Source organism: Nicotiana attenuata, chromosome 12, assembly GCF_001879085.1.
Source record: "Nicotiana attenuata strain UT chromosome 12, NIATTr2, whole genome shotgun sequence".
Taxonomy (NCBI): Eukaryota; Viridiplantae; Streptophyta; class Magnoliopsida; order Solanales; family Solanaceae; genus Nicotiana; species Nicotiana attenuata.
Window position 1 is genome coordinate 10,921,767 of NC_032000.1, and position 14,361 is coordinate 10,936,127.

A 14,361-nucleotide genomic window follows, 5' to 3' on the forward strand; every position below is an offset into this window, starting at 1 on the left:
TTGTACTGTCAGGTTCATTCTCTTTAATTCTTGGACTTAAATAGGTACGGACGCTGAATCTTCCGCATAGCTGCTCGTGCCTCTTTTCATGCCTCTGTTCGTGCCTGTTGTAACTCGTACCTCTTTGCTAATCATAATTTCTTGATCATCCACGTGTCATGACATGTCATCTTTATATGTAAACTCAATTTTTCCCAATACATATATAAATTCTTATACATTAAACTAAGTTCTCCACTTCGTATAAAAGCACACTCAATTAATCAGCAAAGATTGATTTTTTTAATAAATTATGACATTAGACATATTTTGATTTTTTTAATTTCACTAGTTAAAGTATAAACGTGTTAAAGTTTGAATGGGATTCTTGTAGTTAGCTTAACTATCGGTGCTACTCTATTCCAGTTGTTAGTACGAAATTATTTCATATTTTGGCGGTGTTTATACTAATATTTTGTCGGAGATTAAGATATTGTCGAAAGGAGTTTTGTGTCAGTCGGAACAATTGCGAGGGAAATTGAAATCGTTCAAATCCCCCAAAATTCCCCTCTCCCCCTTTTTATTTTCCCACTTCACTTCTCCTCCCCCCTACCCCACCGGAAACATCACATCTACGAGGCTCAGCCTCTATCCGAAAGCCGCAGATTTCCCTCTTATTGGATTTAGGGCAATCACTGATGATTCGGAACTTGTACGATTCTTAGGTTTTGATTAAATCTCAAAGTAAATCGCTATTGTTTCACTTCCCTAAATCAAATGAATTCCGATAAAAAGCTTATAAAATATGTATATTACGATATATTAACATCACTTGTGTGATTTTACTGATTATAATATTTGTTGACCATTTTTTGGTATCTGATTTCTGTGTTTTTCTTTTTGATTAGTGATATCTGAAGAAGCTATTTGTTAGTTAAAGTTAGAGAAGATGGCGAAGGTTGCTGCTGCGGGTCCCGTACATCCATCAAATGCACTTAAGTTTGGTGGGGGTGGTGGTTCTAAGGTTACTGCCACCACAGTGAAACGAAAAACTCCATCTGAGTTACGCGTGAGTACCTCTTTTCCCGATTTATTTTTAGTCAGCTTTTTAAATATGAAATTAGAATTCTTTATGGCTATATATGTAATTTAAATGAGATGAACATAAGAATGGGAGATTATGTGATTACTTTGTGGGTGAAGAGAGCATTTCTTAGGACTAGTATGTAAAACCTCACTCACTTGTCCATCAATTGGGCCTTGTATGAGATAATTATCTCTATGTATTTAGAAATAATTTAATTTTAAACTTTTTATTTTACCTTTAATGTGATGAGTTAGCCACACAAATATTTATGCCTTGTTTTAGTTCACAAGTTTCAAAAGTATGTCTTTAAACTCTGTGCCTAGTCAAAATAATCACATAAAATGGGACAAATGGAGTGGTTAGTAACCTCTTTACCTGTATTAAAACCAAGATTTTAACTTATATTCACTTACAATATAAAAAGTTTTTTACATTATACTTTTTACATTGCACTTTAACCTACCTATTATAGCAAGTTATTTACCTTATTTTCAAGATGCCAGACTAGACTTATTGTGGATAGTCACATGTTGTAGTGATCATAACCTAATTGTGTAAAACAGTTTTATATTATCCATATAAGTGCACAAAAGTTAAGCTCTAAACATTATTTCATTCCTCCATTACACTATCCATATCAGTGCATATGACGCACAAGTTTCTTTTTGCTTTTATTTTGAAAGACGTATTGGTTAATTTACAATTAAAATTTGACAAAAAACTATCTTTTCTTTTTGAATTTTGTAAGTAGAACAAATCTCTCACCATGGGCATCCATGAGCATCTTTCTCTACAACCACCAAACAGGCGAACACCGCACCCTTGTAGCTGTGAGCACCGACAATACTTGAGGCCTGATGCACATGCACCACAATTGAAGGATATTTGGAGAAGTAGTTGAATGAATGTTACTTCTCCAATCTGTACTTGCTTTCAAAAGCGATCCTGCAAACATCCATATCTCTGTTGAGATCATATATTTTGTGAGGAGAAGTTGCTGGAAGGAGATGGATTCATCTCCAGCCATTACAATGGAGAATAAGGCTGCCTGCATTTGACTTATTGGTGCAGCTGTAATAGGAATTGTGCATGTCATCTGAGATTTTTTATGTGTGTCCAGGGAGGGATAAAGGAATAGAGGGGTGGTAAGAGAAAATGGTTCGGCAACATAATTTGATGAGGAATATCTTCTGGTTTGTGTACATGTGTCAGCTGAGGGAGGATGAAGAAGTTAGAGTTGCGTATTGTTTCCAGATTTTTTTCCAGAAAGTCAATCAAAGAGTGTAAACATTTAAGTTTAGCTAGCAAATCAAAGAAAAGGAAAATATAAATGGTCGCTTAAATGATTGAACATTACTTTAATTTGGTGTGCATTCAAATATTGATAAATGGTTACCTTTTCCTTCCAATTTTAAGCCTAAACTGGAGTGCAATGAAAGTTGAGTAATTGCTTTGGGGTGGTTGTATTCTTACATCAAGTAGGTTCTACTTTCAAAACATGACTAACTTTCTCTTCTCGTGGTATGATCAATTGAGATGCTCACTGAATAATGTTGTAGTGCTAGATGCAAAAGAACGTGCCTTAGCTCATGTCATGTTATCATTTCCCGTCTGATCTTGTGCACATACAATCATACATGCAATATTTATGTTAGTCATGTGAAGATGGTGTGTGATTTTCACATGTATTGCCTTTTTAAAGTACTTTTATTTGTTAATACAAATGGTATATATGGAGGTACATATTGGCTTTCAACATACGTGAATGACTATTATAGTAAAAGCTCGCTGGGGGCATGCTCTTTGAAGCGTGCAGCATAGGCCCTTGGTGGCTTTGCTTATACGGCACATTGGTGTGGGCACGAGGATGTTAAGGCGTGTGCCTCATCGCCCATAAGCTTTGTCTTGAAGAGTGCACACTAGGCAGTAAATATAATTGCCAAGTGAATTTTATTTGTTAAGGAAGCAATATAAATGAATATGTTGGTGATTAAGAAAACAAACAACATACCCAGTAAAATCCCACATGTTGGTGATTAAGAATAATATAAGAAAGTTAATATAGATAGTTAGTCATGAAATGTGACTTAGAAAATTTAAATTGCATCTTTGTAGATCTAGTAAACCTTGGTGCTTTTCTTCACTTTTTCTTTTGACACACTGAATATGACAGGGAGAGCAATTGAAGAGAAAGAATACTACACAACCTGTGGATGAATCATCAGCCCCAATTGGTGGCTCTGTGAGGTAATTTTTGTTTCCATTTCTCTTCTAACTTTTTAATTGCAACTAACAAAGTCCATCCACTTGTTTGAAAGCAATGGTGTTTTCCCGGGGTCCAAGATATCTGATGTATCGAAGAACCCAAGATATGTTGATACTCGTATGGATGAGCTATTTCCTGTCAGAAAAAACAGCATCAGGCTAAATTTGATTTCGAGGAAAGAAAATGTCAAGGTTAGTTTACTTATCGTCGCGGTACTTTTATTTGGAATCTATGTAATTCAGCAAATGCTTCGACCGACTTCTTTTTGTGTTTTCCTTCACCTATTAAGTATCTTTATTTCTTCTCTCTGGCAGGAAAGTTTTCCAGCAGAGCAAAGTGGTAGTATTAAAAAATCTTCTGTGCCTTCAGCATTTCCTGCTGAGAATCAACAGCAATTGAAATGGTAATTATGTAGAATAGTATTAAATATTTGTAGGAATGTATTGTCTGTTGTATCTTCTTTCTGCTCATTTAATGATTTTTTTCATATATTGTCATTAAAAGCCCATAATCCTTTCTTCCTTCAACTGTAAGTGGAAAAGATTGTGCAACCAAAACTTGTAGCACAAGTCAAAGGTGCAATGAAAATACCTTCCGCAGCGTCACTGAGCTGTCACTGGGTGGTGTAGATGCACATGGCTTGTCTACTATTGATATGGTACTTACTATTGCCAGCATCTGTCCTCTTTAATTGCTCTGTATATTTTTTTTTTTCAACGCTCTTTGTACTTAGATAAAGCTAAGGATTAACCTTTTATCTTCTATTGATAGGATAAAGCCTTAAGAGGACTGGCTACCCATGAGCATCAAGTTGCTTCTGCTAAAATTGCTGAATCCTCTGAACCAGATGGTGGTTCAAGGTCAAAATTTTTCTCCTCAGAACTCCATGTCCCATGTAAGATGACCCCGTTGGATCTGACGATGAAAACTAATATACGAGTTGTGTCTGCATCTTCCATCAACTGGTGAGTGATGACTTGATTGATTTTGTTATATAATGAGTCATTTTAATATCGACGCATGTCTACATTTATTTGTTGGAAAAACTGTCCTTATGCATTGTATTCCTTAGTTGAACTCATAAAATGTTGAGCTCCTTTTACAACTTATAAGGAATCTGTTTTCTCTTGGTTTTAGCACGAAAGAATTTGTGCGTCTCTGGAAGTTTATTTTACCACCAGTAAGGCAAGATGTTTTGAAATACCCGCAGTCCCGCACTATTTGGATCTGGAGTTATAGAGCTTGTTTATGATATTGCTCTAAGTGTTTTAGGTTTATAATGAAGTATCTGATGCATAAAATTTCTTTCCTGAGAGATCAGTTTCAAAAAAATTTCTTTCCTGAGAGTTTACAAGTTCTCTTAAGTTATCACATGCTAAAGTAATACTTGATGGCATGTCACTTAACTAAACCAAGTGGCATAACCATTTAACAAGTGAGAGATGTACGTAACAATTTCTCTGACCAAGTGACCATGCCATGAACAGTGCCCCCTCAAAAAAAGACAAGTGTTGCTGCATGTCTTATTACTTTGAATTGTGTTCCTCGGTGTTGTGTTTTTTAAGGCTAATTGTGTCTCGTATAATCCTGTAGGTTTCATCGATTGATCAATTGTGGCACCGGCAATGTGGTGGCGAGGTTTACATCCTCGAATTGTTCCACGGGTCAAAAGATGACCTGCTTTTCTGAAATGAATTCTGTTTCCCAAGCAGTTAATCATTGGTCATTGCATTCCTGGATGTATCCGCAGTCTCCTCTACCGCCTTCAGTTATATCAACTTTAACATTGTCTGCTTCAATGGGAGGTATTTGCTGGATTCTTCTGTATAGTCCTACCTTTTGCTTGCTATCTTTCCTCCTGACTGTAGAATTTTTACTTTTAATCCTAGGGCAACTAGACTTTTTAAGCGAAAGGCAGCTAGCATGGCAGGATTCCTTTCGAAGTTTATATTACATGCTTCGGAAGAATGTTTGCAGCATCTTCTATGGTAAGTATCATTTTAATTACCACCTTCATGTGCCACTTATAACTGGCATACAGTTTTTAACTTTTTATTCTCTTCGCATTTCATGAGACTTCACACTTATAAATAGTGGTGATTTAGGATGGACATCTGCAACTTAGAAAAGGGAGAAATGCAATAAATGAATTCTTTATGATATTATACTTGGTTAGGCAATTGGGTCTTACCAGTAGAGTCTCTGATATTGGTCTACAAGGAGTTTTTAACACATAGACATGTACCTATTTTCAGCCTAGTTATGTTACTTGTAATGATAGAGAAACTATTTGAAGTGATTACGGCAGGTTCTGTTTTACACGGAATCCATGGTTCTACTATCTATTTTTCCCTCCTTTTTCATATGTATTTTCCATTATTATGTGTTAATGATCATTGTTTAACTTTATTGGTTTTTGGTACTTGTGATTTTAGTTAACTCCTGGGTCTAAAGGTCTGGTGTTCAGCTTATTGGCTTATACATAGGGGTGGCAAATGGGCGGGTTGTGCTGAATTTGGGCGGGTCAAGATGGGTTAGGTCAATAAATGGGTCATTGCCCAACCCAGCCCCTTTGGGCTAAGATGGGCTGGGTCAAGATGGGCTAAACAATGGGTCATACCCCAATCTGCCCGACTTGACCCATGTTTTAGAACCATGCTCATCTTGCCACCCCTACTTATACATACTTGCCTTTAAGAGCTGTACTCTGAGACAATTTAAGAACACATACAAAAGTTCGCATTGCCATGTCCATTGAAGAACTATCCAATGGTGATGTAAATGACAGCCATTGCTACTTGCCTGTCGCTTCTTCCATGATTGTATTTATTTGCCTGACTACCCTTCTTTGCTCCCAAAAGTTCAGAAAGGGTAACACCTGAATTAGATTAGATCTCTTTGGATGAGGTGATATAGAGTCTAATTAACATAAAATAAACAATCTGATTTTAATTTTCTGTTGTAATAACTCTGTAAAACTAAATAAAGATGCAATTGTTTGTGGATACAGTTTCTTGGCAGCTTAAAAGTCATTCCCTTTGTTCAATTTTATATTGCACTCTTTCCTTATTAGCCTGTTCCAAAATGAATGACTTCCGTCATATAAAATGAAATAGTGGGAATACCTTTTGTCTGCTTCATTGTAGTGATTTGAATTCTATGTATTCATGTTCTCTCTCTGTTTTTAACTTTGCAGTCTGCACAGCTCAATTTGTGGTCATGTTCACCAGTTCTTATTCTGAGGAAAACTGCATTTGCAATGCATATATATCTCAGTCAACCCGTGGTTTGAGGTCATCACTCAAAGAACATGTAAGATGATGGCTTGATGGTACTTCTTATTTTGCTTATTTCTTCATGGTATTCTTCAAGCACAGTTCTGTTGTTATCCAGCTCGTTTTGGCCTATTTGGTTTCTGTTGTTACCCTCCTGCAAAGTGCTGATACAATGCTTTTAGTTTGATTGTAAAAGTTGATCTTGGAGCAGCTCGGGGATGTTCTAATGAGTCACTAAAGTTTCATATACTTGATTAGGTCTAACCCCTGCAATTTAAGCTCCCCAACAACTAGACTAGTTTTAATGATGTAATGATTTGCAAGTAATGTTACTTTGGATTTGAATAGCATCTTAAATTGCCTGATAACATTACACAAGTTATGAAACTTGGTACGTGCTCCAGTGAAGAAATTCCATATGTTAGTCCATAAATAGGAGCCGTAAAGCAAAAGGTGTTAAAGACAATATAGCCCCAGGATTTTAAGTGAGAAGCGAATGCATGGTGTGTAAATATTGCATCACGTAACCTCTATCTGTTGAAAATGTGTTAAAAAGATAGGAAATAAGTTTTTTTTCCTTTTCTAAAAGCATGAAGCTGGCATTCTAGCTCATTATATTACTACAGTATAACAAGTGACAAAAGTTGGTGCCAAGTCTTAGGAGCAAGATAGAATAACTGATCAGTGGCGTGAATACAAAGATGGACTCTTTGGCTTTCCACAGCCATTTGAGTCAAGCAAATAAAGTTGGGCAAAACTATTTGAAATTGAAGTTGGAAAATAAATTATTCGACATACAAGTCCAGGGCACAACTTCAACTGTTTTTTTTGAAACTGGCCAAGCTCAAAGAGAGTGCTTGTGAGTTACAAGATCTAATACACCCCATAGAAAAAGAAAAAGAAGGGATTGTGACTGTACAAAAAAGAAAGTCTACTCCTGTAGAGAGTTATGAACTCTCTTCATCTTGAATGTTGCGCCAAAAACCGCAAAAAATTAATGATTTGAGTTGTCTTTTTAGAAGGTATCTCTTGTACGAAAGTGCGACATTGAACTTCCATATACTTGCATAAAAAAGAAGGATTAGGAAACACTATCAGCTATAACAGTAAAGAAGGATGATTAGGATTTGACTCCTGGTTTCATTGTCTCGTGTATATGCTATCTAATATCACTCAAGTGGTGATGCTAAAGTGCTGAATGGACATGCATTTTTGCTTTGTGATTATGCATTTTGTTGCATATGTAATTTGTTAAGCGGATTATGTGTTGCAATCTTTTGTGGTGGTAGGATGTTTCTTTTTCTATGCCGCTTTGCCGCTCAAAATTGGAGGAACTTAGTACAGAAGAGCTGCTTGAGCTTTCAGAGATTGAGAAACAAAATCTGGGCCAGGTAAATTTGTCATGTAGTTGAGACTCACATGGAAAAATAAATCCGGGAGAGAAATTTGCTTCCAAATCTTTGTATTAATGATGTCAGATTCTTGGACTGACTTGTCAATGCCTAGTTTTAAGAAAGGGAGAATTGTACAAAGTATTAAAAAGGGCAGCCCAGTGCACAAAGTATCCCGTGTTCACGCAGGGTCCGAGGAAGGTTGCACCCTAAGGAGGTGTGATGTAGGCAGCCTGCCCTGGTGCAAGCATCAGTGGCTGATTCCACGACTTGAACCCGTGATCTATAGGTCACACAGAGACAACTTGGCCGTTGCTCCAAGGCTTCCCTTCAATTGTCCAAAGTATTGAGTATTTTTTTCATGTTATGTCCGAGTTTCCTTTGCCTTAATGAACTTAACTTTCTCAATGTGGAAATTTTGGAGTAATTATAGTGATGTATAAAATTACTTTACTGCTTGCTAGAAGAACTGTCGCGGTGTATTCAAATATTGGATTATTCAGTTTCCCCTTTTACCATGAAAAACTTTTTTATTGTTGAAGTATGTCAACTGCTTCCTTTAACAGCTTAAACTGCCAGAGACGAGACACTTTTATAGTTCACAACATTGTCCCCCCGCCCCACCCAAATATTTTTTGATTTTTTTCCTTGGGCCACACACATGGAAATATTTCATTTATAGGTTATGGTAGGCTGAACTAAGGACCTTTGCTTGCTTAATATGTTGAAGTGTGTGAATAACCTGATTTAAAAGCTTAAGTTGTAGAGGGGACATCCTTATTTATTTGTTGGTTTATAATAATTTTTTTTCCAACTGGTGAGTTTAATGTTTTATGCAGACTAGGCGGCGGGGTGCAATGTCTGATGTGGATAATCGGCCCCAATCTCTGCTGGCATTCACTGGAAATGAGAATGTTCATTCTTTATATGATTTTCTACTGAACTATAGGTAAGCTCATAGTTAATAAAAAAGTTTAGTTGTCTTCATTCCATATCCTCCCTTCCATCATATTATGCCCACAGTTTTGATATTCAATTCTCTAAACTACATAGCATTTTGTCAAATTTTCAGATATTTCTTAACTTCTCTAACTGGTGTGGACGTCCCTGCGTTGTATTCACCTATCCCATTTGAGAATGCTGCATTCACTGCCCCTGAGGTTGGTTTAAGACTTATGCATAATCTTGTTTCTTCAATTAAATTGTCCGAATAGTTGGGTTCAAGCCATGACCTTTGGGGTCGTTCTTATTGAGATGAGATAGTACACGATTATAAGACAATTATAGTATGAGTAGTAAGCAAATACATGGATTGTAACCGGATATACATTTGCAGTTGTGTGTTTGCTTGATTGTGATGAAGACTTTAACGGAGGGCTCAATATAACACTGTTCTTGGTTTGCCCTTCAATGAACATTTTCTTCCTCCCAATCTTCACCCAAGATTGGAGTCTCTCACCTTATATCCAAAGGATAATTTCGGCATTTAGGGGCTTGTGCAGTGGGATAACAATCCCAATATGGTTAACCGATCAAAAAAGAAAGATAACAATCCCAATATGCTCTTTTTTTAAAATTTTAATTTTGTAAATAGTAACTCCCATATTAGCAATTTCATATTCCCTAAGATAATAAAATGTACACACGTTATCATTTGTTGTATTGTTGATAAATCTATCTTGTGTATCTTATGCTTTTAGATAATGTGTAGCCACTTAATTCAACAGGAATACTGTAAAAGAATTTTTTTATCATGCCAATGATTGTGCCTGTACTTGCCTCAGTGTGGCTTTATGCTTCATAAGCTGTCTTCCTCTGTTAGGCGTTTAAACATAAGCTATCAGATTTGTGGCACTCCCCTAAAACTAGTAATAATAAATGGGTTTGTGAAATACAAAACAAACTCATTTCTTAGTTTGAACTTGGAAAAAAAATAGAGCATGACAGTCTATTCTAGAGTTCAGAATTTGCCACTGTGGGATATGCAGCTATAGAAAATTTGAGGGCTACACCTGCTGACCAGTAGTATAACTGCGGCACATTTTTCTAATAGTGGAGGCTTAAAGTAAATAAGTTACTGCACTTCATTAAGTGTCACACCCGATGTGGGGCTTATTGTATCATATCAATTTCCAGTAAGATACACCCATGATATGTCCAGGATGCCCTATCCTGTTAGTTTCCTTATTTGTCAATTTATATTGGATACAAGTACCTTAAGAAAAGATGCTTGCTGTAGAACAAAGCATCACTTGTCTAAGTGTTTGACTTTGAATATAGATATCAGATACTATTTTCTTTGCTAAATAAATGGATGAACTATATCTATGCTTGTACATAAGATATGTAATTGAAGGTGGCATGTCGCGGTCTGCTTGATATTTGAATGTTTGTTAAATTTGATCTGTTCGTTCATAGTTGAGACCTTAAATCTGTTTTAATCTTTGAGGCAGTTGAGTTTAACTAAAAATTTGCTGAATAAAACACGCAAAGACTTGCTCTTACTTTGTGATACAGGCACGCATGCACGACACACTCTTTCATTTTTACAAAAACTGTTAGCGATCTAGCTCTTTTATATGCCATAAGCCATTATCTACCTATGTTTTTTTATAATAGAGAGGCTAGGCTCGATGGACGTTCACAAAGCATTATCTGCACCTGCTGTCTTACTATCCCAAAAGATCTTGCTTTCCACTGTTGACTAATAAGAGTAATGTCTTTTTATAAAAGATAATTTCTCAATATACTGAGTCTTAAGCTGATTGTTACTTATTACGCTACAAAAAATAATCTCTAAATATCTTCAGTCTTGAGCTTGTTATTGCATTATCAATGTATTCTGTCTTAAGCTGGTTATAGTGTTATCCAGAATGCAAATAGATATCACTATACCTACTCTGCAGGTCAGATGCAAGGAGGTCAGGAGAATTGATCAGGTAGCTTTTCAAGGAATGGAGTCAAATGTGCCTTGTGAGCATACTCAGCAACCATATTCTGGGATGTGCTATAGTGTTGAAATTAAGGGTCGATACCTTGCCCCATGGGTAACCTCTGCTATATGTGATGCTTTCAGCTCTAACAGCACAAGTTTTGAGGCTAGGTATACTGTCTACAAAACACTGTTCACATGGATTATCTAGAATATATTGTTGCATGTAGTGTATTAAAACATGTTCTTTTACTGGTTGGAAGGGGATATTCCTTGGGGTGGTAAGATGTCCCTAGAGAAGTGAATGCTATCAGCAGATGATGCCCCTAAAGTAAGTTTGTAAGATGTTCTAAGAGAAGTGAAACACTATCAGTAGATGATGCCCCTAAATAGGTGGAAGTGTTCTGCTAAGTTGATAGACGCCAAAAAACTAAAACCGGAAAGTGCTGCTTTGTATTCCTTACTAAAAAAAGTACTTTATGTTGCATATTTCCAAGAACTTCCAGACTAATATTTTACTTAGGCCGTGGATTTGGTCTAGTGTCTTCAATATAGTGCAAGTGAGAAGATACTCAGAACTGGAGGGTTATTGAGAACTCACCAACACTCATATTTTGGAACATGAAAAACCTTGAATGTCAACATTTCATACTTGGTATTTTGGTTACAAAAGATCTACTGAAAGAAAGTTGAAACTTAAATGTTTCAATGTCAAAATCCAACTGGGAGAAATCCTTCAGTAATATGAAAAAACCTGGTAGTATGAAGATAGGTCTACTGTAGTGTCCAAATACTTGGACGATCCAACTTTTGTATTTGTATTCTGTTCAGAAGTTTTAATTTATCTTACTGATGCTGTTTTATTTTATTTATTTACTTATGTATTCTTTTTTTTTTCTCCGTGGTATTTTATGGCTTTGCAGTTTTATCACAGAACCTACTTCGGTTGGTTTGAATACTTGTCTCAGTGTTAGCGGGAAATGTTCTGATCCACAAGTTTCAGCAACTGAAGCCTTGGATAATGGTAGCCTCTGTTTTGGTATCCCAAGTACCAAATTGTGTGCCCAGATAAATTCTGCCTTTTTAAAGGGCGTGAAGTACTTTGGCGGTTCATATACTGCTTTGCTTTCACCTGTTTGACATCCTGTGTTGTGACATATTCTGGGTAAATTATAAACTGGCATCTGTTTTTGCTGCAATACATCTTTCTGTTTGTAAAGTTGTTCAGTAATTGTTTGTGAGTGAACTTTATTTTTTCAAATTAATAGGAGGCACGGTTCATCCCTCATTTTTATTTTAAACTAATATTGCTGTATAGCTGCCTTGAAAGCTAATGCAGCGCATATTTGCAAGAAGGCTGATGATTAATGCAACTACAAACTTTATGCATGCAATTGCCATTAAAAGTTCATAGTTAGTCTGTTGGTTCTGGTGATTGGGATTGCTGTACTGCAGTGCATTGCAATTGATGGCATTTGCTATGCCGTTGTTTCTTGCTAACTTTGCTTAGTTTCCCTAGAGGTGGCAAAATGGTTAAAAGAAATCAGTTATCCATCCATATTATACATCAAAAAATGGGTTGAATAATGTAACCATTTAAAAATGGGTTGAATATGAATAAAGAACTATATTATCCATTTAGAAAAGAGTTAATACCCTTAAACCTACCTAAACTATACCATTTTTGTAAGTTTACTACCCAAACTATTGAGTGTCCCCAGAAATCCCCTGAACTATATCACCCTTCGTATAAAAAAAACCGCATCGCATTAGCTGTAGTGCGTACCATACACGCCCTAATTAAATTATAAAATATGCCATGTGGCATGCCACGTGGGTAATTAATTTAATTAATACTAAAATCCACACAAGCGACGGGGGGGGGGGGGGGGGGGTTTATACGAAGGGGGATATAGTTCAGGGGGTTCTCGGGGACACTCGATAGTTTAGGCAGGAAACTGACAAAAATGGTATAGTTTAGGTGGGTTTGAGGGTATTAACTCTAAAAAAAATAGGACGGATTTACTTTTGGAAATTACCAGCTATGTCCATTTATAAGTAGCTCATTACAAAAATTAGCCAATTGATAAAATATTACTAATATTAGCCAAATTAGCCAATTAGCTATTTGTAACAAAAGATATCAAATTTTTGCTTTGTTTTGAGTGGGTGTTATTAGAATAGATTGGGCACAACTTAAGGAGTTTGAATCTCAGTTTTGGGATGATTTGGTGAAGTTTTGAGGTGGTTTGAATTGAAAATTCGAAGTAAAAGCTGAACATGAAAAAAAAAATGATATGTGTATCATTTGTGTATCACATATGTATCATATTTGTATCAATTGTGTATCACATGTATATCCATGTATACTTGTGTGTGTGATACATGCGTGATACATGTTTGATACATGTGTCGCAGAAGACTTTTTTGAACTCGATTTAATTACGAATTTTGATACAAAATCAGTCCAATCACCTCCAATCTTCCTCAAATTTTATATATTGACTTATCTATATATTTTCAATGAATTTCAACTATACCCATTGAAAAAGTTCCTTTTTTGTTTAGATTTTTGGAATATTGTATAGATTTTTGTATTTCATCACCTTATTTGCTACCCCGTCCATGAAATTTCCTTTCCGTCTTGTATCTAATGTTGCTAATCACGCTTAAAAATATGGAAGGTGATTTTTGCATGTGATTCTTTGAGAGAAAGAACCCTATTATTTGGTTTTTCAATTTTTGTTGGCTAGTTTTGGTAAGTCTATGACTAATGGCTAGAGGTTGGTAAGTTGAGATTTATTTGGGACATTTGTGTAAGTTTCCCTTTACTTTTTACATCCTAAACTCAGTAAGAAGTCATTTACCCTAACATTTGAACAACCAAAAAATACATTGAAACATATACTAATAATAAGTAGCATCTTCAATATTTTCTTCTTCTTCAATTCGGCCTCGAGTTTCATTTTATCCTTCTATAACCCAAGAATTATCACCTTACATTGGCTAGGAAATTTCGGATCATACCACTGGAAAAATCCACAAGCCACACTATCCTTAGCCTGAAAAATTTAACCAAACCATTATAAATAAAATCAAAATTTAGCCATATTATATCACATAAAATATGATGATTTGAAAGATGATTACTCCATAGTACTTGCATCCAAAAAAACGTCTTCCTGGGTTAGCATTTGCCGTTGATGTTCTGAAAGAAGCAAGCTGCCCACAACCACAAAACACATTAAACCTCATGACTCTTCTACAATGGGTATTCTTCTTTCAAATTAATTTGGCTAACAATGAAGGATGGATAAAATGCGTAAGATAAAATATAAACTCAATAAACAGAGAGAGAATTTCAAATGGATTAAGATTAAAAGAGATCAAAAGGGTGAAGAAATGGTGAAGAAAAGTGAAGAAACGGAGAA

General features: G+C 35.8%; 1 protein-coding gene across 3 annotated transcripts; it reads left to right on the top strand.

Annotated features, from left to right (window-relative positions):
* LOC109235287 (protein downstream neighbor of Son-like) lies at nt 390-12,319 on the top strand. Of its 3 annotated transcripts, none has more exons than XM_019401343.1 (15): nt 390-723; nt 888-1,048; nt 3,240-3,313; nt 3,385-3,523; nt 3,647-3,735; nt 3,867-3,990; nt 4,104-4,297; nt 4,926-5,137; nt 5,222-5,320; nt 6,529-6,644; nt 7,897-7,998; nt 8,838-8,947; nt 9,071-9,158; nt 10,905-11,101; nt 11,854-12,319. In XM_019401343.1, exons 2-15 carry the CDS (start codon nt 929-931, stop codon nt 12,068-12,070), a joined length of 1,881 nt encoding a protein of 626 aa, XP_019256888.1. In that variant the 5' UTR covers nt 390-723; nt 888-928; the 3' UTR covers nt 12,071-12,319. The 3 variants fall into 3 exon arrangements, with proteins under 3 accessions (XP_019256888.1, XP_019256889.1, XP_019256887.1); XM_019401344.1 differs by having other exon boundaries at nt 390-704; XM_019401342.1 differs by having other exon boundaries at nt 390-691.